This window comes from Coturnix japonica, chromosome 2 (genome assembly GCF_054131305.1).
Source record: "Coturnix japonica strain WE chromosome 2, WE-NBRP24, whole genome shotgun sequence".
NCBI classification, from domain to species: Eukaryota; Metazoa; Chordata; class Aves; order Galliformes; family Phasianidae; genus Coturnix; species Coturnix japonica.
In genome coordinates this window covers 76,818,484-76,846,033 of record NC_140664.1, presented here as the reverse complement: position 1 = coordinate 76,846,033, position 27,550 = coordinate 76,818,484, and the positions used below count along the sequence as shown (strand labels likewise).

Below are 27,550 nucleotides of genomic sequence, written 5' to 3'. Positions count from 1 at the left end.
AACTAAACAGGAGATACAGTTTCTTTTGAAGGTGCTGACTGATAGCCTGACATCCTAGCTCTTGTATTAATTTATATAAAAATATGCCCTCTTTCAGTGTTGTTTTTTATTACTTCAGGAGCAAAACAGTATGGAATCCCAATGTTGATATATTACACAGTGTTTACTTAACATTCATTACTCATTTTTAGATTCATTGTTTAGATTCACTCTTAAATACCAGCATAAAGCTTGTAAAGCATCCTGCTCACATAAGAGGAGCAAGCAACTTTAGGTTTAATTTAAGCATTAAAATCAGAAGTTGGGCAAATTGTCCAAGCCAGGTGATTGCAGAGGTGTTTTAGGGAAGGACCTCATATGTCTAATCCTAATGATGCTACTTACCAGTAGTTCAGATTACTGTGGAAAGACTATAAAACCAAGTAAGGCCTTGTAAGTCTTCATTACATCTGAACTTTTAGTGCTGATGTAAAGCACATGGCTTGCAGGTACTGTGTGGGAATGGACATTTGTCCAGAAGTTGTGTGTTGTACTTCCCAGATCTTATCTGTCAGGGTTGGTGCAATTGGTGTGGTGGTATCTTCTTATCTTCACATTGTATACCAACAGAAGAAATTTATGACTAGCATGTGTAGTATACAGTGATGAACAAGGATCTAAATGCCTTTACTTGTGAGATGCCCCATGTGTGCAGGTTCTAGAGAGTTCATGTGTATGTATTTTCTTGGTATGCCACTCGTGCTCAGTGGTTTTATGTAGTATGGATTTAAAAAACTTACGTGGTAGATTACTTTGTGGGGAGCTATTGGCTGAAATCACCAGTTGTTTAAACAGTTTGACTGATGCTAGCTGTTAAATGGTCTTATAGAATCATAGAATCACCCAGGTTGGAAAGGACCTTGAAGATCATCAAATCCAACTGTAGCCTAACCAGAACCCTAACTCTAAAAACCCTACTCTAAATCATATCCCTGATATGATTATGTAGTTTAACTTCAAAAATCCGTGCTATCTAAAGGGAGTACTGCTTTGTGAGCATGCTGCTTTTGTGCTAAGTGCCTGTATTTCAGCCTGAATTGCACAGACCCAGAAAATCACAACACTGTTGAATATGTGTAGTGTTGTAATGTGAGAAATATGCCACAAGGTGGCTCAACAATATAGTGCCTTAAGCATTTCCAACGTTTTTGGTTCATTTCATGCCACGGTATTTCCCTATAGCTCAGCACTAATGTAGAAACACTTACTCTGTGTAGTGCTGCAACCCGCTATTAAGTTTCAAGGAATTGTTAGTTCAACGTATCACTAATCATTGTGTTGCACTAACGTGGAGACAGTAAGGTGTTCCTGTATGTACTCTCTGAATGTGCAGTTCCAGCAGGCTTGTATTTTAGTCACATTTCTTGGAACTGGTGAGTAGGAGTTGGCTTACTGTTTGTAAGGAGAGAAATGGAAGTACTGGTATTTTTATGATGCTGAAATGTGAGCTCTTCTCAAAGAATTTCAAACTAAAATGACCATACAGCTACACAAAGGAACGTATTTGGTATCCTAATTCTTCTCAGTGTTCGTGCAACCAGAAAGTTATTCTAAAAGTGTCACCTAGTTTTGAAATAAAAGTGGAAAGTTCTTAGAACAAGATCTTACTGCCTGCACCAATTCCAGTTGGACTCAGTAAGAGTTCTTCATTCTAGCTTGGGTATCAGTAAGAACCTTAAAACAGAAAATATGGGCTAGGATACATGAAGGAAGGTAATACTGCTAGTGTGGAGGTAGAGGGTGCTTGGGAGGGTGTGAGGTTTGTTGTTGAGTAGAGAAGGTTGTCCTAAAGATTCAGGAAAAGCTGAATGTTTTCTTACTAGGGTGCAGATCTTACGTATCATGTGAAAATACAGCTTGACACTGAGAAGTCTTTGGTTTCCTTCTACTGTTTGATTAATACAGTCACCTCCTATCAGTGCATGAGTAAGTACATGATGACCTGGCTGTCACAAACTGCCATTCTTGGGACTAGGAATACAGGCCAGAACAAGTCTGGCTGAAAGATCCTGACACAATGTGATTACCCACTAAATCTGGAACTTTTTTTAATTTGTAGTTGACTATTAGGTCTTTATAGCCGATGGAAAATGAAGCTAATATTTTTTTTCCCGTGTAGCAGTTGAAAACGGTCAGTTTAAACAAGTGATTACATCTTATTGACTACCATTTAAAAAGAAAATAGAAGAATGATTTAAACTTGAGAAGAGGAACAGCAGAGAGGGATAACCGGGTGGTGAAAGTGCTCTGCTGTTGTTCTAACAATCAGCAATGGTGGACATGTTTCATTAAAATCACACTGACGTGGCACGTTAGAGGTAGACTCAGAAACAAGTGCTTACTAATCTGTTTTCATTTCTGGTACTAAATGCACATGCAGTGAATATCTGGAGTTCATCCAGCAGCAACAAGGGCTATTTTTAAATAGAAGTCTTCCTGAAGTAGTCAAAGCTTGGGTTCACTTTACTACTTTAATTTCACACCTGGAAATGTTGAAAAATGCACGGAGGGCTGCACAGTTGAAGGCAGATCTTACTTCGCCTTGTAGTGGCTTGCTGGCAGGTAGTTGAAATACATGTACCTTGGAAATTAAGAATGATTTTAAACAACAATTTCTATCAGAGTGTTACAAGAGTTTCTCTTCAGGTCATGAAGGTTTTGTCCAGCACGGTGTCAGCATGTAAAGAATGATTGTGGTGCCTCAGCCAATTGCAGTCTATGAAAATTGCTTTGGCAACCACAATATTTGAATGTCCAAAAACACTGATGGGCCTTGTCGGAACTTGAAGCTGGGAATAGTTTTCTAGAACTGGAGCTACTGAGGTGGAAACTTGTTTAAACGTTCATGCTCATCTGCCCTTTGTAGAGAAGTAGTTAGCAGTGATATAAAGTAGCAGGTCTGTGGTTGTAGGAGGTGGGTTCAGGGTGCTTAATTCTACCTTTCCAAGTGTGAATAAAAACTATGAGGAAATAAAGGTCTGGTCAACACCAAATTGTACCAGAGCTGCTTTGCTTATAAGTTGTGGGTTATTTTTTAAAGAAAAATTTTCCCTTTTGAACTAGCAATTTTTTCCTTTTGTGGTCCTGTGCACTTGAATCTCCTCCTCACAGTGTACTAAAGGATCTTTGGAAGCGGCACCATATTAAAGGGGAAATGCTGTGTCTAGACTAAACCACAGCTCTTCTCCCTCTGACGTGGCTAATTCTACCCAACCCAAGTTTGTAATGGAGGGACTGGTGATGTGGTTGAAGGCTGGGGTGGGTTACTTTAAATGCTCACACAAAATGGAGGCAAGGCCAGACATGTCTTGTACTTGCCCCTGTGCAATCAGGTTTGTCCCACCAATGGGTGGGTCTTTGCTCTTGCTTGGGCAAGTGAGAAAAATATGGACTCCAATGGAAGTAAAGGGTAGTGGTCTCTTAAAATAACTTCACAAAGTTGCTTAGAGTTTTCAACTGAAATATTTGAAAGGTAAATGGTTTTATATTTGAATCTGATATGACAGAAAAGGTTTCCTTTCCCCAACCCTCCAGTATGAAGTCTCTTTAGCTGGAAGTTGCTTGGCAATACTTAAGAGTTAAGCATCCAACAAAGCCTCAAATCACTATTTTTTTGTATTAGAATATGTAATAGTAAGTTCTAATATTGCTTTATTCCATGTTCCATGTAATTTAAACTTAGGAATCGTTCTTCTCCTTCCCTCCCTTCCATATTCCTCCCCACCCCCTGCCTTGGCTTGTAGCCACTATGGCCCCTGTACAATTCTTGAACAGTGTTCTTCTAGTCAAACTACTTCAAATTCATCACTGAGTTGGATGAAAACATGTATTGTGTTAGGGTATCATTTCAACATCTAGTCCTTAATCATTACTGGTGGTTTTGCATTTGGGACAGATTTGGAACTTTGATACCAATAGAAAGATTTCTATTTGTTTTAAAGTGTACCTGTTTTTCTAAGAGAGACAGAGTTAAAAACCTAAACTTGGAGGAACAAATAGGATTTCAGGATCTCTAATTTGATCATACCAGAGCATTTGCTTCAGGCCAGTAATATTTCCAGATAAAAGGTAATAGTGCTCTGGTGGTGGTTTTAATGGTATGGTTTTCCCGCAGCCTCTTTCTGGGAAATATGCAAACATATTCTCCCATGCTGCGAATTGCAGTTAGATGCAGCCCCTTCCTAAACTATAACTGAGGTAGACAGAAAATACTACTCAGGTAAATAAACAGACTGAGATTCTTGTGCTGTTCATCTCCTTTGATCCCTTCTGTAAATGTTTACACCTTATTCAATGTGCTTTAATAGAAAGTGAAAACATGCTTTTATTCTCACACTTAAGACACACATTTATTTTTAATAGTGCTATTAGTTTTTTTGGAGGTTGAAATGTGTGTGCACTGTTGTTTTTTAAGCCTGTATATGTTACGCACTATTCAGCTGCTCTTCTGAATCAAAAAGCTGAAGTTTCAGGACAAGAATGGCAATGATATTTATGAGAAGTGCCTAGTTTGTACACTGGCTCCTGGAATTAAATAGGAATGGCTTGAAGTCTCCTGGCAAAGCTGTTTTTAGATTACTTAAGTTTTTCTTCTTTTGGTAACCACAGCCTTATACTTTTGTTCTGAGTTATAAGAAAGCTACATTTTTCTTATCAATTTTTAAGAGAAAATCTTTGAAGCTAAGACTTGGAAGAGCTTTTGCGACACCTACTTTTAGTGATGGTAGCTATCTAGTGATACCAGTAATGGTAATTTGAGCAGTGTTTGATCCCCTTCTTTTCCTCCAGAAAGAGTATGGTTGTTTTAAGTCCTGCTGATGCTTATTGACTTCATTTAGGTGTAGAGAATGAAAAAGGTACCAATGCAATTCTGATTACAAAATCCAGAAGCTTATTTTTAATATAGTGCAAAACAATGCCTACGTGAAACTGCTTGTTTACCAGAACTTAAAATAATTTTGCTCTATTTAGGTTAAAGGGAGCATTTGGTATGACAACTACTCCATTCACACCTCATTTTTCTTGAAGATGGATTGTCCCTGAGGTGGTATGTTAATTGAAAAAAACAGCAGTATTGCATAGGACTTCGTTAATTAAAAGTAAAAATAAAAAAGAACACTGAGACTTGTCTCTGCTGTCAGTCTGGGTTCAGGTAGGTTGAAATGTCACCCAGTCTTCTGTTGGAATTGAGGAAGTAAGAGGCTTCCTTAACTACTGAGGGAGTTGTTTATGAGGAATGTCCAGAAGGAGCTGTGGGCTCCTTGTCTGTTTTCTAACACAGGACATCCACCCAACATTTAATTACTGTCAGCTACAAAATGTGGAAGTTCAGTTCTCTTTGGAACCAGTCCAGTATTTTGATTTCCTTGATCAATTGCCAAACTAGTGAAAAGGTTTTGCGCCAGGTTAGAGTTTCTTAGCTCCTCCACTTTTCCTGTGTCATAATGTAACTGGAGCAGAACAGCATCAAAGCTTTGACGTGTTCTGTTATATGCATTTTGATTTCTTGATATTTATATACATGTCAGTAGAACCAAATGTGTTCAAAAGGTATAAGAGTGTAATCACCTTCCAGCAGTGAAACTATTTGTTTTTCTGTGCAAAAATGATATTTCAGTCTGTGGGAAAGGAGGGAAAAATAGCTGGTCCTTTCTCCAACATCTGTTGTGTATTTTGTATTTGCAGGTGTAAGATGTCTACAAAAAAGTAGCTTAGCTGATGTCACTGTTTTAAAATGATTTTTTATTATTGAAGTGAGTACTAATTTATAGTTAAATTTTGACTGGCGTGCTAGTTTTCTGTGATCTCAAATGTTGATCTGAAAGTGTTCTGTTGTACCAAAACTGAAGGTGTCACATCAAGTTGTAGCCAGATAGTTTCTGCTCTAGGGACACATCAGTGAAGAGCTTTTGTTTCTCATGGCAGTTTGATGCCTTTTCCAGCCCCTGCTCCACCATATAGGCAGTAAAATGAAATAATTTTAAAACTCTTCTGCTTCTCATATGAGGTGAGGGAAGATATAGCTTACTGATTACATTGATCTTGAGTATAAAAGTAGAAGTGTGAAACGGTATATGGGATGACTTGTTAAGGTGGGATCTTGAAGCAAGTTTTCTCATTTTAGGATGGTATTATGTGGCCTTTATGTGCATCTTCTAAATGAATATCACCTTTATGTAATGCAGTGCAGTATCTGGGGAGTGTTCTAGGGAGCCTGAACTGACACTGGTTCTAAATTCGGTATTACTTTGCGGTGTGTGAGGTAGTCTTTTGTCAAGTCTTTTCATGTTTTAAAATTGATTTACCACTTCACGTGTCTTGATGTAAGTCTTGCAGGAAGATATTTGCAGCCTCTGTTACATATCCGTTAAGCTGTGATGTGCAATACCATCACTGAATCATTGAGATGGGATATCCAAGGCTGTGTTCTACCATTAAGGTGCAAGAGGTGATGCTGGGACTTGAACTTGAGATTATTTTGGAGGTGAAGACCTACATCAGTATAAATGATTCAGCCTAAGATGGTACTGATTGATTAAACAGTGCTTGAGTTGTCTTTTCCTTTGAAATATGAAGGAAAGATTAGATTACTTTATCAGAAATAATTTGCTCTGCTTGGAATATGAGCTTGCTGTGACTAAGTTTTGATCTTAGTCACTGGTCTGCCTTCTTAGGACTTTCCATGTAATCCAAGGGAGTCTTTTCTCTTTCAGCAAGAAATCAATTTACACAGTTTAATAATCCTGGACTAAAATGTTTTTAGGGAAGTATGCAGAAATGTACTGATATTAGCTTATATTGCTGTAGTGCTTTGAGAAATAGGTGTTTGATCTGAAAAATGTTTTTTCCCCCTCTGTTAGTTTCTTCTCAGTTTGTGTTTGTCGTGAATATAAACATGATTCCCCATTATTCACTGTAATATGCAATTTACTGTGGAAAAAAGAAAAGATTCTCTGAAGCTTGGGGAATTAGAAAAATTCCAAGTATAAGGCATTCCAATTTAGCATCTAGGGGACTTGAACTTGTGTATTCCTTTTCTGATAACTTGTAACATTTTTGTGCATGATATTGAAATTCTCATTCGTAACGCATTGTTCACTGGCATACGAAGTATGTCACAAGGAAAAGAAAAACTTGTGGTGGTGGTGTTTTTTTTAGAGTTAAAAAGAATTTATTTCTTAAGAAATAATGATGAAAAACCTACAGAAATGTTGCAATATTCCTGCATAGGCTTGAACTCCAGATGGGGAAAAGATGTGGGAGGATTGCATTGGAGAGCAAGCTTAGGTTTTTTTTTTTTTTAGCCTAGTTATTGTGCATCTGGTGATATCAGGAGGAAATAATTTTTATAAAGAGAAAGCCAGAGAAAGAAGCGATGAGATGCAACTGAACATCTTGCCAACTGTTCTACAATGTACTCAATGACTGCTGACAGGGAAGCTGAAGGTTTCTTTCAGAGCCTTTCAGTTGATTTAGTGCTGCTCTCTGACTGGGTTACCCATAGGTCTATCTGTCTTTTCATGCTCTATCTATAAAATATTACTATTGCCAGTAAAATAATCAAACCTGTGAATTAATTAAAAGTCCTCACATAAAACACTGTCAAGGGTCAGTTAGCTTAACAGTCTGAGTGAGCCACATCCCGTAGAGACTGGTGAGTGGTACGCTACCTTTATAGCCTTTTCATTTTCCTTTGTAGCTTTTTTTCCCTGAATTTCAGTTTAAAAATAATATATATATATCTCCATCACTTCCTTAGCGCAGGGTATTGTTGCCTGTTTCTTCTGAGTGTCTAATAACTTTTCCTGCTATGCTTTCTGGACAGTTTGTGTACACTGGTTAAGAAATACTCTCAATACCATAGCGAAGTCATGTGTAATATTCATTTTACAGTCAGAGAGGGGAAATAAAATGTTACTTAAAAAATCAAGTTGCTTGGAGGAAATGAAGTGGTGCCAGAGGCGAAAGTCAAGGCATGTAGGACTGCTCTTTGCATGTTTGATACTCAAAACAAGGCAGTATAATTAGGTCTTTACCTCTTGTTATGACAACAGCATCTTGAGAGCTTTAGTTCTTTTCTGCAGAATGACACAAAAACTGTTGAAAAGACTGTGTAATTGGAGTTACAACTGTATGACATCAGCAAGAGTAATTTGCTTTACTCAGCAATGCTGTCTGTTGGAGAAAGAAAAGTAGAGTATTCCTTTTAATATTGTGCTCCTCTAGCCAGTTGTACTGTAGGATATTTTCCTCAAGACTAAATGTTAGCAAAATGAGGTACTTGCAATGAAGTCATTAACCTTGCTGCTTAAGACATTTTTTGGAGGACATGAGTACGTGGAAACAGAGAACATAGTGAAATTGAGTACATAAGATGCTCTTTTTTTCTCCTGTGGACGCCTGTGACTACTAGTCCTTTGCTCCTTCATTCCTGACCTTTTCTACAAAAGGTCATTACGACCATTGATTTTTGACATAGTGAATGTCTCTCCAACTGCTGTCAGTGTAGTTAAGTGTAAATGCTTGTGAATCACTAGGTTTGATGAAAGAGGAAGGAATCAACATAGTACTATGAAATGATTGGGATTCTGCATTAATGAACTGCTGAGGGTATGGGGTGTTCCAGTGAGGAATTCTTCCACTTGTTACTGTGTCCATGAATGAAAACTAAATGGAGAGTAAGTTAGAAATGTTTATGCACAAGTGATTCCTGATGCCATATGAGAAGCTATCGCTATGGCTAGCTACTAGTTTTTGTGTAAATACACTGTTAAATAAACTATTATTTAAAAATAGCATCAAATACTTTTTACTGTCTAGCTAATATCTTTAATGTACTGAATACTCTGCATACTGTATACTCACTGTATACGGTATACTGAGAAGAATATAGCTTGTCATCCTTGTATCCTATGGAATGCATTAAGTACAAGTAAGTATCTGAAACTACATAGAAAGAGGTCCTCTTGCACTTTGCTTTCTCCTTTACACTTGATATTTAACAAAAGCAGTTGGTATATCTTCTCCTGAATATGGAAATATTAAATTTCTTAAATAATAATTTAAAAAAGCTTGTAATAAGAACTAGATAAAAGTTTTCTTCATATTTGACTTTTTGCAAGCGGATATGTTTGTTCGGTTAAAGTATATCCTCACATAACTTGGCACTTAAACTAAAGAATTTTTTGGAACTATAAGTTGGTGACATCGTGGAACGCTGGTGTTTGGTTTGGTGTATGTTGTTAACTTAGCTAGGAATAAATGTGACAGAACAGCTTGCAAAGTTAGACAGGGAGGATTCCGTAGTATTTCCTGTAGTTTCTAGGGCACAAAGTGATTCAAATGAACTGCTAAGAAACCTTGAGATTAGAGGAAATTACTGTGAACTCAGACAAAAATGACTAAAATGCGTCCCGTGTACTCAGTCTCTCCACGGCTTGTAAAGTCTGTTAAATTTAACTTTAAGTTTCAGGTTTTGGTGGAGCAGAGTATGAAAGAAGTTGAAGAAATGCTTGTGACCGGCTCTTTAAAGTAATTTGTTTTGATGCTTCTTAAAGACTTCTTTGTGAAAGTTTTAAATAGTTCCTCTGTTTTTAGAGATCTATGCAAAATTGCATAATTTATTGGAATAAAACAGATGTGGAAATACTTAGGCTGTACGGTGACTTTACCTTGATTACAGCTTTGCCCTAGTTGTGATAAGTACGCTGTTTGTGAAGTAACTGCGGACTAGCTAGCTAGGAGAACTTCTGATAACTGCCTGAAGCCTGATACAAGGGGTGATTTGCTAACTTGGGCTGTAGGTGACTCGATATTTTATGAATTGAAGGAATAGGTATTTTGTTGGCAATGCTGTAGTGGCTGCCTATTCCAAATCCTGTTTCTGACAGATAGGATAAACAAGCATGATAGCTCACTTTCCTTTTCTAGTTCCCTTTAGACAAGGGCCTTGGCAGTTAGTGGAACTGGTTTTTTTCCCTTTCTAAGTTGACAAGGGGAGACTGTGAAGCTGGGTACACAAGCATTGTACAGTATCTGTAAATATAAGGATGACCTTTGCCAACCTGCTCTGAAAAAACACTGCATCCCTTCGCAGTCTATCGCCTAGATAATTCTTATCCTGCTTGGTTTCTTGCCACTAGGAAGCTCAGTTCATGTGGTATCTGAGCACTTGATTGAAGTTAATACACGTAGCTTTGTGGAATGGAAGTATCAGATCTTATGTCCAATTTCAATCAGTTTTTAGTAAACACTTTTGCTATCGCTGTTTTTCCTGTATAGTTTGACATTCACTTGGAGCTGTCTTTGTTTACAGAGGAAGGTTGTGCTGCCTGAATTAGTAGTTCCATTCAGTGGTAACTTACATAATACAATAAAATTTACTGTAGTTATGTATTTCATTTATTTATCTTATATTATGGAGGAAGAAAAATCCTATACTGTATGAAAAAAACAAAACATCAAAAGAACTTTACGAAGCCTATTTAGCCTTTTGCTCAAAAATATCAGGCAAAATGAAGCTGCTTTGGAGTGCAGTAAAAATGTTTGGCAATACATGGATTTCTGTTGAGTGCTGTCATTAATAAAAAGTGTTTAAAAGCATTCTGTTCAAGTAGTTCTAGACCATGCTCCTTTGACTTGTTTAATAATTTCACAAGGACAGTCTTTTGGAAGGCCCAGGAAGAGTGTGTCATCTTAAGATTTCTATCATTTCTATGTGTTTCTGTCATTCAACTAAAGCTCTATGAATTTAAGGCTCAAAATACAGGGGTTGCTCTGAAAGTAATCCCCTCCTATTTTATGATGTTGGCCCGCAGTGTCAGAGGCAGATGGTGGTGGTATGGCAGTAGATGTTAAACCTTCCCATCAATATTCTTTTACTTTTTATTGTCATGTGACAAGAGGGCAGCAGTGGGGCAGTCTGAGAGAATGATGTCTGACATGGAATTGTGTATGTTGCAAAGCTGTGTCATTGAATTCCTTCATTGAATTGTTGGGGGGGAAAAATGGCACTCATTGACACTTGGTGAATGTTTTTAGAGAGAGAACAGAGGATGTGAGCACAGTGAGGTGGTGGGTGGTGCATTTGAGCAGTGGTGATGATGATGTGAAAGACAAGTTTTTAGTAGAGCTGTACAATTATCAGTGTTGCACGTGGGCTCTTGTTCATCACTGGTGAAAAATGCATAGCTAGTGGTGGTGACTACATTGAAAAATACTGTTTTGTAGATGAGAGTTTAATCAAATAGTGTTAGTGTGCTCTTTGAATCAATTGTAGCTTCTGTGGAAATCATTATGTTCAGTGCAACATGCGTACTTGGCATGTATCTGTTTTGGTAACAAGAATGTGTGTAGAGGGGAGATTAAGGAGCAACTTTCTAAGAACTCTCCTATTGTGTGGAGAGAAATTGACAGGAATAATCCCATGAAATGAGTTATTTAAAATGCTCTCCCCATTGTGAACGTATGGAGAAGTTTTTAGGCGTTTTGAGTTGTTGATGTGGCAGGTGTAAGGATTTTAAGTTCTTCCTGTATCCATTCTTGTTAGAACAAGGACTCTGAGCAACCCAGATTTCTAGAAAGAGAAGTCTTTCTGTAGGGCACTCAATATTCATAAAGATATATGTAGTACTGGCAATGACCTTTTAAAGATGTATATCAGTCAAGATTTGAAAAAGTGATAATCTTGAAACGATGAGATGGGAATTGCGTAAACAAGCAGAGTTCCTGAAAATGTAGCTATAGCTGAGTGGATACCAGCCCATTAAAAACTGAGCTTCCATTGTGATGATTGGAAGAAACAATGCTGGAGAGTGGATGATGCATTGTAACACAAACTGTTTTGTCCCAAGTCTTCAAAATGTCCTGGAAACAAAATTGTTGCTCCTGTGACTTTCAGAGTATGTTGTTGCTGTGCTGATACCATCCTTGGCTATACTGCTTTACTTATTTGGTATGCTAAGCAAGGTGAGTGCTTTCACTCCATCCAAACAAATATTGCAAGACTGAGAACTGTTAAAGCTCAGATATGCCAGTTGAGCATTGTGGATTGCATTTCCAATTCTCTGACTGTACAAACACTGAAGAAAATTGAAGATAGCTTTATGTGCGTTGCTTCTCAATTGCAACTGACACATGCTTTCCTTCTTTTGTTAAGTAAATCATATTTGGGGTTTAATTGCTATGTTTGTATTTAAAACTGCTGAGTACAGAACAGTGAATATGAAACCTTTACCCACATGTATGTAAATCTATGCCTCATTAAGTTCTGGCCTCGTGCAGACAAGATACAAGTGTGTTCTGCTCTGAACACAACAGGTTCTGTGTTTCTCCCAAAACTTTCGAGGCTTTACAGGTTACTTTTCTGCTACAGCAACAAATCTTGACTTATTTTTTATTTTTATTTTTTAAATAGGAGGTCAACATTGTTCTTCTGGGAACATGCCTGACTTAGTACTGGCTTTACTGCTTTTTCTGCTCTGCATGAAGAGAACAGGTCTGCTTGTTTGGGTTTCCCTTGAGTGGTGGTGTGTCTTAGTTTGCAGTTAGCATTTGTTGCAGACTGGGAGGCTTCCCTGAGTCAGCTGCAGCAGTTGGTCATGCAATGGGCTGATGGATTAGTCCAACTGCTGGAGGATGGGCATGGCCAGAAAGCTCCTGTCTCCTGCTACTTGGAAATGCTGCTACTGTTTTGGAATGGTAAAAGACCATCTGATACCCACAGTTATTTGAAAGCAGGAGGAAATAAGAATGGACAAAATAATCATCTTGTGGCTGTTAAAGCTGTTGCAGGTTTCCCCATTACTAACACAAAGTAGAGGGTTTTATTTTCTTGTGGATTGTTGTCCATATGATTTGGATTTCCATGTTTTTAGAGCTATTGGACACATTCTTCTGCTCCCTGAGGTTTCACTAGTGAGAGAGAAAAAAAGTAGCTAGGTTTCTCTCAAATTTAGAGTTCATAACTGGTTTTGATTTTTATTTTATATTTTATAAATAAACCAGTTAGTATACTAATACTGTACACATTCATATCTAAAGATGTAATGTAGTATGGTTTATTACATCACAACTGGATGTTGTGTTGAGGGACGTGGTTTAGTGGGAGCTATTGGTAATAGGTGAATGGTTGGACTGGATGAGCTTTTAGGTCTTTTCCAACCTTGGTGATTCTGAATTTCTGTGATTTAAATAAGCGGTGTTGCACTTTCATACCTTTCTCTTGATGTGAATTGCATTGTTCTGTGTAAAGATAACTGTGGAGGAAGAAAGAATGAACCACCTTTTGCTGCTGCTTGTAACTGCAGTTACAGTTCTTAATATAACTTAATAGTTTACCAGTGGAATAGTTGTGTGAAGGCAGGAGCTCAGATGCGGAAATAACATGGTGATTCACTTTTCCAAGCTACTTACTTCCCTTTTAAATGACTCGTAAGTGAGAAAGGGCAGAGTAATGTCATTAAACACTAATGTTGTTGCTAATGATGACCCTTTCTCCTATTCCAGTACTGCATTTAATGCACCATGAGAAGAACTTCAAATACGAGGAATATTTTAAAACAAATTTTTTTAACTTGTATTACCTTTTGACTGTTTGTTTGGACTACAAGAACAAAAGGACACTTGTTTTCCTGTTCTTACTTTGGCCAGAATACAAATCCGTATAGCAAAATAACTGCTGCATTTGTAGGCTGGCGGCTTTAATAAATCAGTTAAGAACTTCAGAGTTCATAATTCTTCCTTTTTTTCCCAGTATGGAGCTTTTCTTTTTTGTATGAGTGCTCTAATGCTTTGCTTCAAACACTGCTTTGAAAGCTTAAGACTAAGTGCAACAGTGTTCTGTCTATAGTAGCTGCATGAAATACCTGTTTCCTCCATAAATCATTGAAAATGATTAGTAGTATGCATTTTCCAGCAGAAATAATAGTGCATGGTGCTACTCTCTCAAATCTCTCTTTCTGGAAGAAGGCTAATGTCACGCTATAAAAAAAATCAGTAGCTGTTCTTGTGGACTGTTATAAAAATCATTTAGATGTTGCTTTAGTGTATTGTATGTTTCCTGCTCCAAAGGGTCTGCCACCACAGTCCAACTTAAGTCACTGAAATAGCCTATAGTTATGCAAAGGTTTTATAGTTTGATGAAGCAACTACTTATTGTGAAGGGATAGCAGTGGAACCAGTTCAGTGTATTTTAGCAGAAGTACTTATTATCCCTTTAAACCAAGATAAAGGAAAATTATTGTGACAGTGTATTGGTGGTGTTGTTATTACAGGTCCCTTTACTGAAGAAATTAAAAACATGCCTTGTGAACATGCACCTCTTCTTTACTTCTTCCCCCCAAACAAAGTAATTGAACATATCTAAATTTGACTTCAGAACACAGCTACAGTTTGTAGTTCAAACAGAATTCAAGACTGTTATGAATGAAGTTCATAATTTACTCCATCTATATTTTGATATACCATAAACTCACCTTTATAGTATTATTCCTGAGGATATGGGAGTAGTTTTTTCAGTTTTGCATTTTACAAGCAGAACCAACCGTGGTCTCTTGTTTATGTGGAAAATTAAGGTACTTTTTCCCCCAAAGGAATAATGATCTCTGAAAATTGTATCCATTATGTGTAGGAGCTGCATAAAAGTAGAGAGCAGATCTATAAGCCTATAGAGAAGGACAGAGATTCATCCTACATATCTACCTTAAAAATGTTCCCCTCAAAAAACCCAAACCTCCCTCTAATACTGCATCTGACTACACTTATATTTAATGTTCTCAGGCATTATTGGCAATGTATTTGCAGATGGGAAGATGCAAGAGGAAGGCACTTTGATCACTCTTGCTGTATTACTTAGTGAGGTGATGTTCTTAGGCTGTGCCTCTTGTGGATTGGAGCCAGGTCTGGGTCTAGTTGATAGCAGGATCTGTGTGTCAGAAAAGTAGAGAGGTTTCTTATTCTTTCCTTCTGGAAAAAAAGAAATTTAATGTTCTTTCCCTCAGAATTTGAGGAATTATAGTAAGAACTCTAGTCAATTTACTTCTGGTCTGTCTTCTCCTGTTTGTTCATCCATGTGATGCTTTCTTCTTTTCCTCTGTCTTTAGTAGAAAGGAGGATTCCTCTTCCCTACATTACTAATGTTTGGGTTGAATGTATGATTTAGTTCTGGTGTCCAGTAGCATTGTGGCTGGTGTCAGAACTGGTCATCTCAGAGGAAGAGGTGTATGATGCTGTGCATTTGGGGTTGCTCATATATGGCCTTACCTTAAATGTGCTAATATAAATCTGAAATTAGCCTATTTGTGCAATTGGAATTTCCCAGAACAGAACAGTACAAAATAAAGGCCAATTGGATTGTCAAACAGGCCATCTAATTCCACTGATTTCCAGTTTTCCTTTCTGTAGAAATTCTTTTCTGTATAGATGATCCCGTTCTCTGCTCATAGATCAAGTTAAACATGATACTTTTTATTTTAGATGTTTGTGGCAAGACTCTAACCCGTTTATGTCTCAATTTCTTTGCTCTGTTGGAAAAAGATTTTCCTTGACAGCGCATCAAATTTTATTGAAATTCTTGACATTAACTACTGTATTAAGAATAAAATATTGCATCCTATGATTCTCTCTCTAGTTTATATGACTATTTTCTTTTGTCTGGGAATTTTACAGACATGAAAGACAGCTGCAGTTGGAAGTTTACTGCTGTGTATTGGAAGACAACTAAGTATCATTCTTTGCATATGCTTTCAAACTACTTTGGCTGAAGATGGTGAAGCGATTCTTCAAGTGCTGATATGTCAGTGTGTTGATGAGGAGCCATTTCAACTGGCAGTGTTGTTCAAAACATGTTGACTGTTCAATATGGTTTGGAATATGTGTGGAGTCAGTTCTCATTATGATCCTGCATAACAGCTTTCATAGCCTATTTTCTCTCTTTGAAATGGATGATTTAGCTAGACAGGGATGTGCTTCAGTCTGATGAGGTTTTATTGATCTAAAATCAGCAGTAACAGTTGTTGGGTACTTTACATTAGCAAATGTAAGCTCTGAAATGTGAGAATGCTTCTAAAGTAAAACAGCGCATTGCACAGTGGAGGTAGCAGAGTAACCATGCACTCTAATTTGTTTGGCATATGACTTCTCCACTTCCTTTTGTGGTTTAGTTTTGGGAGTAGGTTGCCGAGAGCATCTCAGTGATCAGATTGGGCTCTGGCTTTGCTACTGTCTTGATTGCATTTGATTACAACCACCTAGGCTGGTACTCTGTTTGGTTGATGTGGGTATGCCATTTTGCATAGTTCAGATAATAGTGTAAAAGCTTCCAGTAATGAAATGGCTGTGCTGCTGTACTCCTTACTAATTCTAACAAAAATTGGGCTTTCTTGCCAAATACCTAGCTCCTTTAATGTTCCTTTCCTTGTTTATTGATTCCTGAACCTTGAAAGCTCTGTCTGTACTAAGTGGAAATCAGTAGCTTCAATAATATAATTTATATTCATAATATAGATTGAAACCACTTTGTAGAGGTTGCTTAATATTCTTTGTTGATACTAACAGGAGAAGATTAAAACTGCTATCCTTACAGGCTGCAAACTCTTGAACATTTCAATTGCAAATCTGATTGCCATTCTCACTGACAGCTGTTATACTGAAAAGAAAAGGAAGGTAAACATGAAAGATGTGATACTGTATCATAGTGCGGGACAGCTTGAATCTGCATTGTGTGCCATTAGCAGGCAGTAAATCAGCTGTGCTGTGCTAGAGCCAGAAACCAGTAGCTTTCACACTTGCTGCCTGTTTCCCACTCATTGTGAAGCCCTGCCCTATCACTTGATAGACCTGGAAAGGAAGCAGAGAGGAAGCGAATGCCACCGCTAGTTCAAAATGTTCCAGTGTGTTTGGAAAGTTTGAGCAACAGCCTGGGTGAGAAGAACAGGGTCTTATTGACAGGGTTCAATCCTAGTCAAGTCTGTTGTACATCAACTTTCTAAGTAGTCACAGTCTGTCTTTTATTTTTTTCATCTCCTTTCCACTCAGGGTTTCCTATTTTCACCTTCTTTTTACGTATTTTATTTACTTGGATGTGTAATCAAGGGGTTTTGTGGAGTTTCCTGACCTCTCCTAAATCCTAAGGGACTTACTATTGAGAGAGACAACTATATTAAAAACTTCTGCCTTTACTTCCATATTTCTCCAACGTTTCCGTTGCATATTCTTAGTTTCTCCCCTCAGTGGGATCTTGCTCTGTGTGATGCACAGAAGCACATATTATTCCTGTGATTCCACAGCAAACATGGCTTGTCATGTTCCATAGTCTGACCGTTCTGGTTATGGGTAGTTCTGAAAGCTGGTAAGCATGTGCATATTGTACACATAGTAGGCAAAATGTGTAAGCTGAGTCATGATTTCAAGGTCTTCTGGACTATAGGAGATGAAATATTTGCTCTGTAATGGTGTTAATTTGGTGTTAATTTTTTTTTTTTTTTTTTATATATACTGGAAATTGTAACACATGGTAGTACCCCCTACCACTGCATAAATTTAGGCATGATTTTGCCATCAATCTGATGAGCACTCTTCACTGGCCATCATGCTGCTTTAGGGCCTCCTGGTGCATCTCAAATTTCTTATTTCCCTGTGTTATTCTTTTTAGGCTGTCTTGAGATGTGAAAAATTGATTTAATCTAAGGTGAGAGAGGAGTTCTCTGGAAACGTGGCTTAAAAGAGAGGACCGAAGAGATACGCATTCAGTTTCTTACTTTAGTGTCTCTGTCCAGGATTGTGTCCAGGCAAACACATGTAATATAGTTTAAGCATTTGAGCCAAGGTGTTGTTCCATGTTTCTGTGGTATTCCTGAAGCAAGTCAGTTGACTCTGGAGCGCTCTTACATTATTATTTGATGTGTTGGTTAGCATTCATTCCAGATGGGTGAGCTTTGTTGGATTTCTGCAATGTTACATGCAAATGTATAGGGACATTGACTTACTGTATTTGGTAATCCTGGCAGTAGTGATGGTAGGAAAACCATTTGATTTCAGGATAACACACACTAGGTCATGTTTTGAAGTATTTGCTTTTTGATATTTTAATAATTTGAGTTTGACAGGGATTTAAAAGGAGGAAGAGAGGAACACACTCAACCCTCAAAGATATACAAACCGTTGAAATGGCCTGTATTCTGTAGCATAAATATAGTATGTGCTAGGGATGTTTTTGAAAAACTCAATCAACAGGCAGAATTTATTGCCTTTAGATTGCTTGTGAAAGGACTGAGTGCAACAGAAATGCAAATGAGACACGGTGCTGCAGAAACCTATCAGTCCCGCTAGTGTGCTAAGCTTGCACCAGTTTTTTTAGAATGTTTTTCCTTTCCTATCTCCAAAATAGTTCAAATTCAATAACTGCGGTTAAAGATATTTTGGAAAGATGTCTCTAGACACTTTTGAATCTCTTCCCAAGTTCCATTATGGAGACTGGAGTTCTGAACCAGCGTTTGTAAGCGAGCTATTTTAAAATATACTGTGACTTAGTCTAAAATTAACCAAAAAGCATCCATAGTATTCTAGGTCAGTGCATAAATCTGGAGAAGTCAAAGCTTATGCTTGCTAACCAGTCCACTTATTGCAAAACTTTCTTCTTCCTTTTTTGGGACCATAATCAGTCCAAATCTCACAGGCCCATTCACTGTGTTTCTAACATTTTCCTATATCTTACTCTTCCCAGGATGGATCGTACTTGGCTGAATTCCTGCTGGAAAAAGGCTATGAGGTGAGTGACTCAGTGACTGACTGCAGCTGATGGAATCACTTGGATGCTGCAGCTCAAGCTTCCTTTGCTTCTGTCCTTCTCTGTGTATGTTTTCCACTCAACCCTAGATAACAAATCAAAACTCCAGAGAGGAATGTGCAGCATGGCTTGTAATCGTGCCAGCTTATTGTACTATTTATCATCTAATGTCCACTGGTGGATTCCCTCTTCTCCTTGGGGTATATCTGCTTAGCGTGTTTTCCGCCAGCTCAGATAAGCAGCAACCTGTGCAAGCCAAAACTGTAAGGAATTAGGGAATAATTTATGATGCTGTGTACCACAGAAAGGAACGAGGATCTTTTTTTTTTTTTCTCTCTTGACACAAATGGCCCTCTTCAGCAGTTGTACTTCAATGAAAATGCTGTATTTTCCTTTCTTTATTTTTAAACAAACAAACAAAAAAACAACTTCAAGCTTTCTGTAGTGTTAGTTTCCACCTGCTTAATTATATTTATACTTATTATATGATGTTATTTAGCTTTGTAAAATGAACAAAATCAGATCCCTTTCTTCGGCATATCTTTGGCCAAATTACCATATTATTTTTTTCTGTGGACCACCAATATAACAATCATGTTATTGTGGAATTGTCTGATAGTTCACCATATTAGTCTTAAAAGATGTTCCCAGAAGGTGTGACAGTAGAAGAAGGAGGAAAGAAATGGATGATCAAATAAATCTCCTCAGTGCATTTCCTGGTTCACAGGATTGCACAGGGTTCTTCCTTTCTGTTCCTCAATTCTCCATCTACTTGGAGTTCTTTACTGTGTCTTAGCTTGGGACCTCTGTTCCTGAATAACTGAATGCTGGGGTAAAAGTGATAATAAGGTCATTTGTTTTATATTTACTTTCTTTTAATTGCAATCTACCTAAAGATCAAGCCCTATTGAGAAAAACAGTGATCTTTCATTCATAACTAGATTAACCAGTTTGCACGTGTTTTAGCTTGTCATGAAGTTTGTGGTTCGCCTGTCCCATGCACACAAAGGCATCTTTCATCTTTTTGTACAGTAATATTGCTATAATGGATTAAGCATTTGGCAGGCTTGTTTTCTTTTGTACGTTCACACCAGAAAGAAAGGAGTGAAAGGCTTTATTTAAAAAGAAAACAAAACCACCAAAAAGACCTCACAACCCTGGTGTTCTGGGTTTTTTTGTTATTGCTAGATGTGTGAGGCTCTCTGGCTTTGCTTTTGGAAATATTTTGAAGTCTTGTGTTGATTGCATTTAACGTATCTTACTGATCAAATGTTGGTATCACAGTCATTCAGATGATGCAAAACTCTTGCAAGCATGATCTCTCATTTTTGAGCTGACAAGGTTTGACTTATTGTTCAATTTTTTTTGTGTGTGTGAACTTCAATTTCAAGGTGACTTAAATCACAATTGAGAGATTGGATGTCTCTCATTGGGACTTTAGGCCAAAATGTCTAATTTGGCTAGGACTAACAAGTACTAGGAATACTTGTTAGCTTGTTTAACAGTTTTGAAGAATCAAATTCTTATAAAGTCTTAGCTTGCTCATCAGAACAGCTGTTCATTTAATATTGTTCATTAAAATATTACTAACATCTTTTGCAGAAGTTACGTTATTCTGGAGCTGCCTTTTTTTTAGGTGTTTCTCTATTAGCCCTATGTTTCTAGAAACTATCCACACGTTAAATACTTTGAGGAGAATTTAACTGTGTTCCTTAAGACTTGTTTTTATATATTCATTGTTTAGGAAACAATTTTTCTCCTTATGGATGTGTCTTATTTTCCTATTGATCTTCAAAATGTAGATAACTTGCTCAGTTACGGAAAGTTCAACATTTGGATGCTAGAACACGGTATATTATAAGCCTGTTGTGTAGCTGAGTGATAGACATTTTATGCAAGGAAGTTGACACTCAAGATTTGTGCAAGTTATGTGGATGAAGCTCTTTGGCAGTAATTATGGACCTTATTGCCAAAATGTTGTTCATAAAGCTGGTCTCATTCTGATGTTGTATTAAGTTTGAGGCATAAGATGGAGTAAAATGTGTTTTATGTGAAAATAAAAAAATGTTTACTGTGTAACAGTAACAATAGTTCATACTATCTGCATAACAAAACAAAAACCTACCATTTTTTCCTGCTGGTGTATTCTCACAACTTAAGTTAGCAAGAATAGAGTGAAGTGGCCCAACTTAATGAGGTGTTGGATGCATCAAATTGTAAGTAGTCACTTACAATTGAAGAAAGGGAGGGCAGTTGGATGCTAGAGCTTGATTTCACTTGTGCACAGTTCCTGCAGCTGGTAACCTAAGCTAACACAACTTTCTGGCAGCAGGCATGGGGCTATCTTACATAAGGAGGAAACAGAATCTGTGTTAGAACAATTTCTCTAATGTACTAGAGACAAATAGACCTTTCTTTTAACATTAGTCAGAGCTGCTGCCTTTTCACCAACTTATTTATCGTGGCTGGTTAAAGGAAATTCCCAACCTGTGTTTCAGTCTTAGACTTACTTGTCTGTCTTGTAGCCCATCTGAGAACATTGACTCACACGGTACAAAAAATAGGACTGACTGTTCAGTCTGTTCTTCCAAGACACCAGAAAGTGAATAACAGCTGTTTTCTAAAGCATCTTTGGGCCTTGCTACTGCTGTTCTTTTTTCTTTCCATCTCTCTTTCCTTTCCCCGATCTGACTCTTGCTGCTGCTTTTTACATGCCCATCCACTTTGACCCTAGAAAAGCTACTCTGTAACCAAATAGCAGTGATTGTCTTGAGATCCACTAATTGCTTCTCCAACTCCTTTGACATTGTTGGGTTTCACTCACTAGAATACATGATGCTCTATGTCAATGTAGTGTTTTCTGCACTACATGTGGAACCTGCGCTGCCAGGGTTGTCAACAGGGCAGAAGGTGAAAACATTCAAGGCTACTGAAATGACGACATCATAAAGTATTTTGTTAGAAATTGGATAATTGTGTGCCTTTAAGAATGGAGATACTGATGGGACTTAGGTACATGTATCTGAAAAGAGAGAGGATGGGTCTCCTTTGTCTTAAAACATTGCACAAGCATTAATGTTGAAAATATTTTAAAAAATAAATTATTTACCTCTTATGTTTACTGTTTCCTTTTGTATTTTTCCATCTCCAGGTGCATGGAATTGTTCGTCGATCTAGTTCTTTTAACACAGGCCGGATTGAGCATCTCTATAAGAACTCACAGGCTCACATTGAAGGAAGTAAGACCTTATTTTTGTATTTAATGCTTGTTGGGTGGAGGAAGGTTCTTGGGAGCAGGAAGGGAATCTCAGTTTCCTCTGATGTGAAAATAATGATTAGTTAATACAATAAAGCTGTACTTGACTTAGAATTAGTTATTGGAAAAAAACCGAACAACCAGCGCTCCAAAACTTAATAGTAAGCTTTCCTTTTCTGTTAGCTGCTGTCTTACAGAAAATCAATGATTTCTCTATGATCGAAGTGTGAAAAAGCATAGATATTCTTATGTTAACAGGAGGGGAAAGTGAAGGGCACAGGAAGGTGCTTCATATTATTCATAAATACAGACATAGTTCTTAAGTCATAGCAATTAAAAGTTGGCTGGCCCCCCAAAAGTAATTAGGAGGATTCAGATTCATTGCTTTTCTCTTCTCTTTAGTTTGTGACCTCCCTTCATATAATCTGTCCCACTTGCATAGGACATAATATTGGAAAGTAAGAGTGTCAGATGTTGGATGGTACATTTATAGAACTACTTGTTTGTATCAAGAAGGTGAATTCAGGCTTAGTGGCAGCCTTTTGTTTATTGCATGGTCTTTCTAAGAGGAGTAAAATACTGTGAGCTGCTCTGTCAGCAAGGATGTTTTGCACCCTGTTTCTATTTCCTCATGAGCTTCTTAGTGCCAAATGTAGGTAAGGGTTTGAGGACAGCTTATATGACAGTATAAGTAAAATGTAAGCAGTTCTTGCTTATGGCAGGAAGAATGAAGAAACTTGCTGACGTTAACTTGTGTTCTTTGCTACTGATATGATAATCTGGAAATCTGAACTGATTACATTTCAGTGCCATTTTTTAGTGTTTTACTGTAAGGAGATGCTAACTCTTCAGTTAATGAGATGTGGTAGTGTTGGTTGGTTCCGGTTCAGGAGAAGTTTGGATAATTGAGTGTTTGAATGCACATGCAGTTCTTTATTGTTTGTATTTCTAAACTTGTGCAGAATAAAACAGACTTAAAGAAAGCTTGAATGTTTAAGGTGTTACTTCTAAATATTTCCATGCTGTCAGCAAAGATTGTCTTTTGAAGTTTTCCCCACCATAATGAAGCAGAACCTAACTTTACTGTACAGTAACACATAACACAGCTTTTAGATTGCACTTAGTTCTTTGCTTCTCTTTTAAAAATATATTTTTATACAACATCAGTGTATTTTTCTGTGAATAGTTTCTGCTTACTGTACATTGCTACTTTAGTTATCTTCTTGAAGAATACTCGCCCCTATGTATCCAATGAGGACAGCATAAGAACTGTGTCCTATGATTTAAATTTGTGACTTACAATGTAAAGGCAGGCAAAAGAGATCAAAAAGAAGTCTGTATATTATGAGGACAAGATATGAATATGAAAAGTGATTTGAGAAGATGACATATATAACAGATATGTATACAAGCATTTGAGAATTGGAAGAGGGAAAAAGAAAGCATTAAATATTTCATCCCACTTCTTATCTCATTTTCCTTTAACCAAGAAGTCGTAGCCATATGAATTGAAGGTGGAAGAATTGGATTTGGAATCTCAGGAAAGGCTGCTCCATGGCAACTAGTTTGAAACAATGAGTTTCCAGGCAGTACCAGAGGAAACAAAGAAGCAATAGTGATTAGTGAACAAACTAAACTTCTTTTTTTCCCCTGTGTTCTTCCCACGAACTGATTATGCATTGCAGGATGTAGGTGATCGTCATAGACAGTGAATCTCTTAATACCCCCAAAGATAAGAAAAACGAGAGGAAAAATGTGTTTCTTCAAGTGAGTCCTTTAGCTACTGCTTGCTGAGGAGACTTTTAGATTGGAAAAACCTCAGTATCAACCAGTGCTTACCCGAAGGTGTTGACATTTAATCTCTTTATAAATACTTGCACCAAATAAACAGTTTCTAGTAGGTCTTTTCCACTTAGCAGATTACTGCTGAAAGATCTCTTTTTAAAGGATCAGAAAATGTAAACAGTGCCTTGTGTCCTGCTCTCTGTCTAAAAAGATATTTAAATGAGAAACTTCAAAGGTGGTGGGAGACTAAAATGGGTGCCATAGTGAGAGCTTTTATGTATATATTAATTATGGCAGAGCATCTCCACTGCTCAACTCAACTCAAGTGGCAGCCCTCCTTTCCCTAGAGTAAGGAAGCTCAGAGACCAGTCTCTGTCTTGGGGAAGATAGCAGAACTGGATGTTTTTGGCATAGGAAAAAGGAGCCTGACTATGGTACAGTTTTCTCTGTTGCTCTTAGCCTGTGGAGGGAGGGAGTTCTTTCATACATAAATCTTCTAAAAAAAACAGCTGTCTTGGACCTCCTTTTGAAACACCATCATCTCTGGAGCATTTTCTCCTAGAGGTGAACAGTTGGACTGGATGATCTTGGAGATCTTTTCCAACCTTGGTTCTAAAGATAACAGCTATTTCATCAAGAGTTGTAACATTTTAATTTGTTTAATAGATGTGATTAGCAGTGTGGTGTTCTTAAATGTAAGGTAAAAGATGTTTTATTAGAGTGAATTTACCTTTTTGGAAAGTTCTTAACAGGTTAGAGTCTGAAACCTATGATAAGTCCATAAGCCATTGCAGTCTGCTGTATTTTGACAGAAACTTGACTATTGTTCTTGCCTGCCCTTTTGCATGCAAGTTAGAAATAATTCAGGAAAAGGTATGTAATGTGCACGACTGATAACTGTTTGATATTTGTGTAGTATCATGAAACAAGTTTTATTGTTTTTCGTATGTTGTTAGATGTTATTATGTTATTTAATATATATGCTTAAGTTATTAAAGATGCCTGCAATAGAAAGATTGGAAGCCTAAACTAAAATAATGTTCTTTTGGGTGGCTTATGGCTGAAATTCAGTATGTGGCATTGGTCAAATTTGTTTAACTTGGCTTAACAAAGCATAAGCTACTGAAAAAATGCTGTAAATGTTGCTAGGTAAATCATGCTATTAAAGAGTCTAAAATAGTATTTATTATTCTGGGCAATATATAGTGTGCCTAAAGAGTTACAAACAAGCAGTGTCTTACTTAGCTAGCATTCTCCATTTTTTTTACAGTTACTGTTTATTTGAACTTTAAGCCTGGGATAGAATCTGGTCAAAGAATGCTGTATTGGGATTAAAGTATATTAACCATATGTTCTTAAACTTTGAAGACATGAAGCTGCACTATGGTGACCTCACGGACAGCACCTGCCTGGTGAAGATCATTAATGAAGTCAAACCCAATGAAATATACAACCTGGGAGCTCAGAGCCATGTCAAGGTGAGCTGCAAATAATGAATGTACGTTGGTGGTGACATACTGATTTTATTTTTTTTTAACCTCCCACATTTATAACCTTTTTAAGTGCTGCCTTTGGGTAAATACTTAACAAACTTGTGCTTGCTGTGGCGCTGAATTATTAATTGAGTTTGGATACTGAATATGTGAGCAGATATTGGAAATTGATGAGGTTAAATTCTCATTATCAACAAAATCCCTAGGCTGAGAAATAAATTTTTCCTACTGTTTGCACCAACTTTCTCTGTGCAGCACACTGCAGATCAACCCTGTGGAGAAATTGTACACTGTTAGGTCAGACTTTGATTATAAACACATTTGCATTAAAGTTTGTATTGTGTCATTTATAGAAAGGCTTCACCTATACTGATTTTCATGTAGACGGTATTTTTTGTCTAACCTATGAGTAGACAAAATGGCCTTGCTACAGCTTATGGCTTTACTACTTTTTTCGTTGGAAAATTGAGTTATAGAAACTGAAACTGAGAAGACTTTACCTTGGCAAAAAAATTACTGTGTCATACTGGAGCATGTACAATAGAACGGTTAAATTTAATTTGCATTATATATATGTATGTATGTTAAGCTATGTTGCTTTATGTTCAGCTTAATTCACTGACCGGTGAATTTCGTTTACTTGCCAAAACCTCATTCATACTCCCTGCCATGATTACAAACAAAAACGGATGTCCAAATAGTAAACTGTTAGCCTTATGCCCTTTCCTTAATGTGTGCAATGTGAAAGTATTCCTCAGCAGTAATATTCCCTAGTTTCTCTTGATGTTAGAACTGAGGGAGCATTTAAGCTTAATGAAAACCATTTTGATTTTGGTTTCCTAAGTCAGCCTTCCTACAAAAAGCAATGTTGCTCCTATCAGTGCGCAAGCCCGTGAGGAAATCATGATTAATGACTCGAGTTACTGATAAGGCAGACAGGAGAATATAAAGATGAAATGGGGATAATCTTTCTTTTCAATTGTTTGTGTGATTGAGTTAGCCATCTTGCTTTGTGCTATGCAGGAGTCTGGTTAAAGCTTTTAGATTGAGTACAGCACTATAAGAACAAGTCTAATGTGATTCTGAGGGCAGCTCTAGTCCAGAAGGCATTTTAGCTGCTGCTCTGTAGAATTAAACCAGCAAATCATTCCAGGTATTTGCAGGCCAAGTTTGGGTGTTTCAGTGCTTCGTGTCTTAAACCATTTCAGTGGCTAACAATCTCCATGGAATTGGCTTCCGTCCACTAGGAAATTGAGTCTAGAACTGTGCTATCTCCATTTTCTTATTGCATTTGCCAGCAGCTCAAATCACAGCTCTGAGAGGTAGTAAAGGGATGATGGTGGTGTTGAGGCTGCCGCAGATTCTTAGATAATACTGAGATGGGCTCTGGGAAGGGTTATTCCTTAGGTATTATACAAAGTTCATGCAGTGAGCCTATGCAGATCTGGTGCTGACTCTCAGCTTCTGGAGACCTGAAATGCCATGGAACACAGTGAGGGAGACTTGAAGACATTCTCATAAGCTAGCACACATACAGCAGATCAGTGCTTAAGCAATGCTAAGAAGTCTTACTGTACCTACGTGAGGCCTTGCTGGGAACTTCTTTAAAGAGGTACTTATTGTGCTTCCTAATATCTCCAATAATACTTCTTTTGTTGCAGCTGGGGGAATAACTGAGGTACCCCTAGCCTAATTAAAATGACTGGTAGACTTCACTATGGTGTTGATAGGATTTTAAAAAAAATAATAAAAATTGAAGTTGGGGAGGACCTCTAAGATTGGCAAGACCAACTGTCAACCTATCACCACCATGCCCACTAAACCATGTCCCTAAGTGCCACATTTGCATGTTTTTAGACAGTCCAACAGCATTTACCATTTGAAAACTATTCTCAGCATTAGAAGAGAGGGGTTAGAACTTGGCCGCTTGTTGGGAGCTAAGGCCTTTCCCACAGAACTGAACATTTCTTGCCGTTATACTTTGCTGATGTAATTGTACCACTTCTGCCTGCGTGCATCATGTTTGGAAAAGGAAGAAAAAAAGTCCTCTAATCTTAGCTTACCTCACATTCTGGTCACTTAGAACCAGTGACGTCTTCAGTATTTTTTGGTGCTGTTTATGTTGGCATGTGTTTACGTAGAATAAAGTTTTTTTTAAATCGCTCTCACTTCCAGTTAGTTTTATGTGAGCCA

The 27,550-nt window shown here is 37.5% G+C and overlaps 1 protein-coding gene across 1 annotated transcript in view; it reads left to right on the top strand.

The window, feature by feature from the left end:
* Positions 1 to 27,550, top strand: part of GMDS (GDP-mannose 4,6-dehydratase) — a 384,143-nt gene that overhangs the window by 27,738 nt on the left and 328,855 nt on the right. Inside the window, exons 2-4 of the mRNA XM_015854488.3 lie at positions 18,761 to 18,805; positions 21,975 to 22,062; positions 25,233 to 25,342. Coding sequence (XP_015709974.1) covers positions 18,761 to 18,805; positions 21,975 to 22,062; positions 25,233 to 25,342 — 243 coding nt within the window. The remainder of the gene's footprint in view (positions 1 to 18,760; positions 18,806 to 21,974; positions 22,063 to 25,232; positions 25,343 to 27,550) is intronic.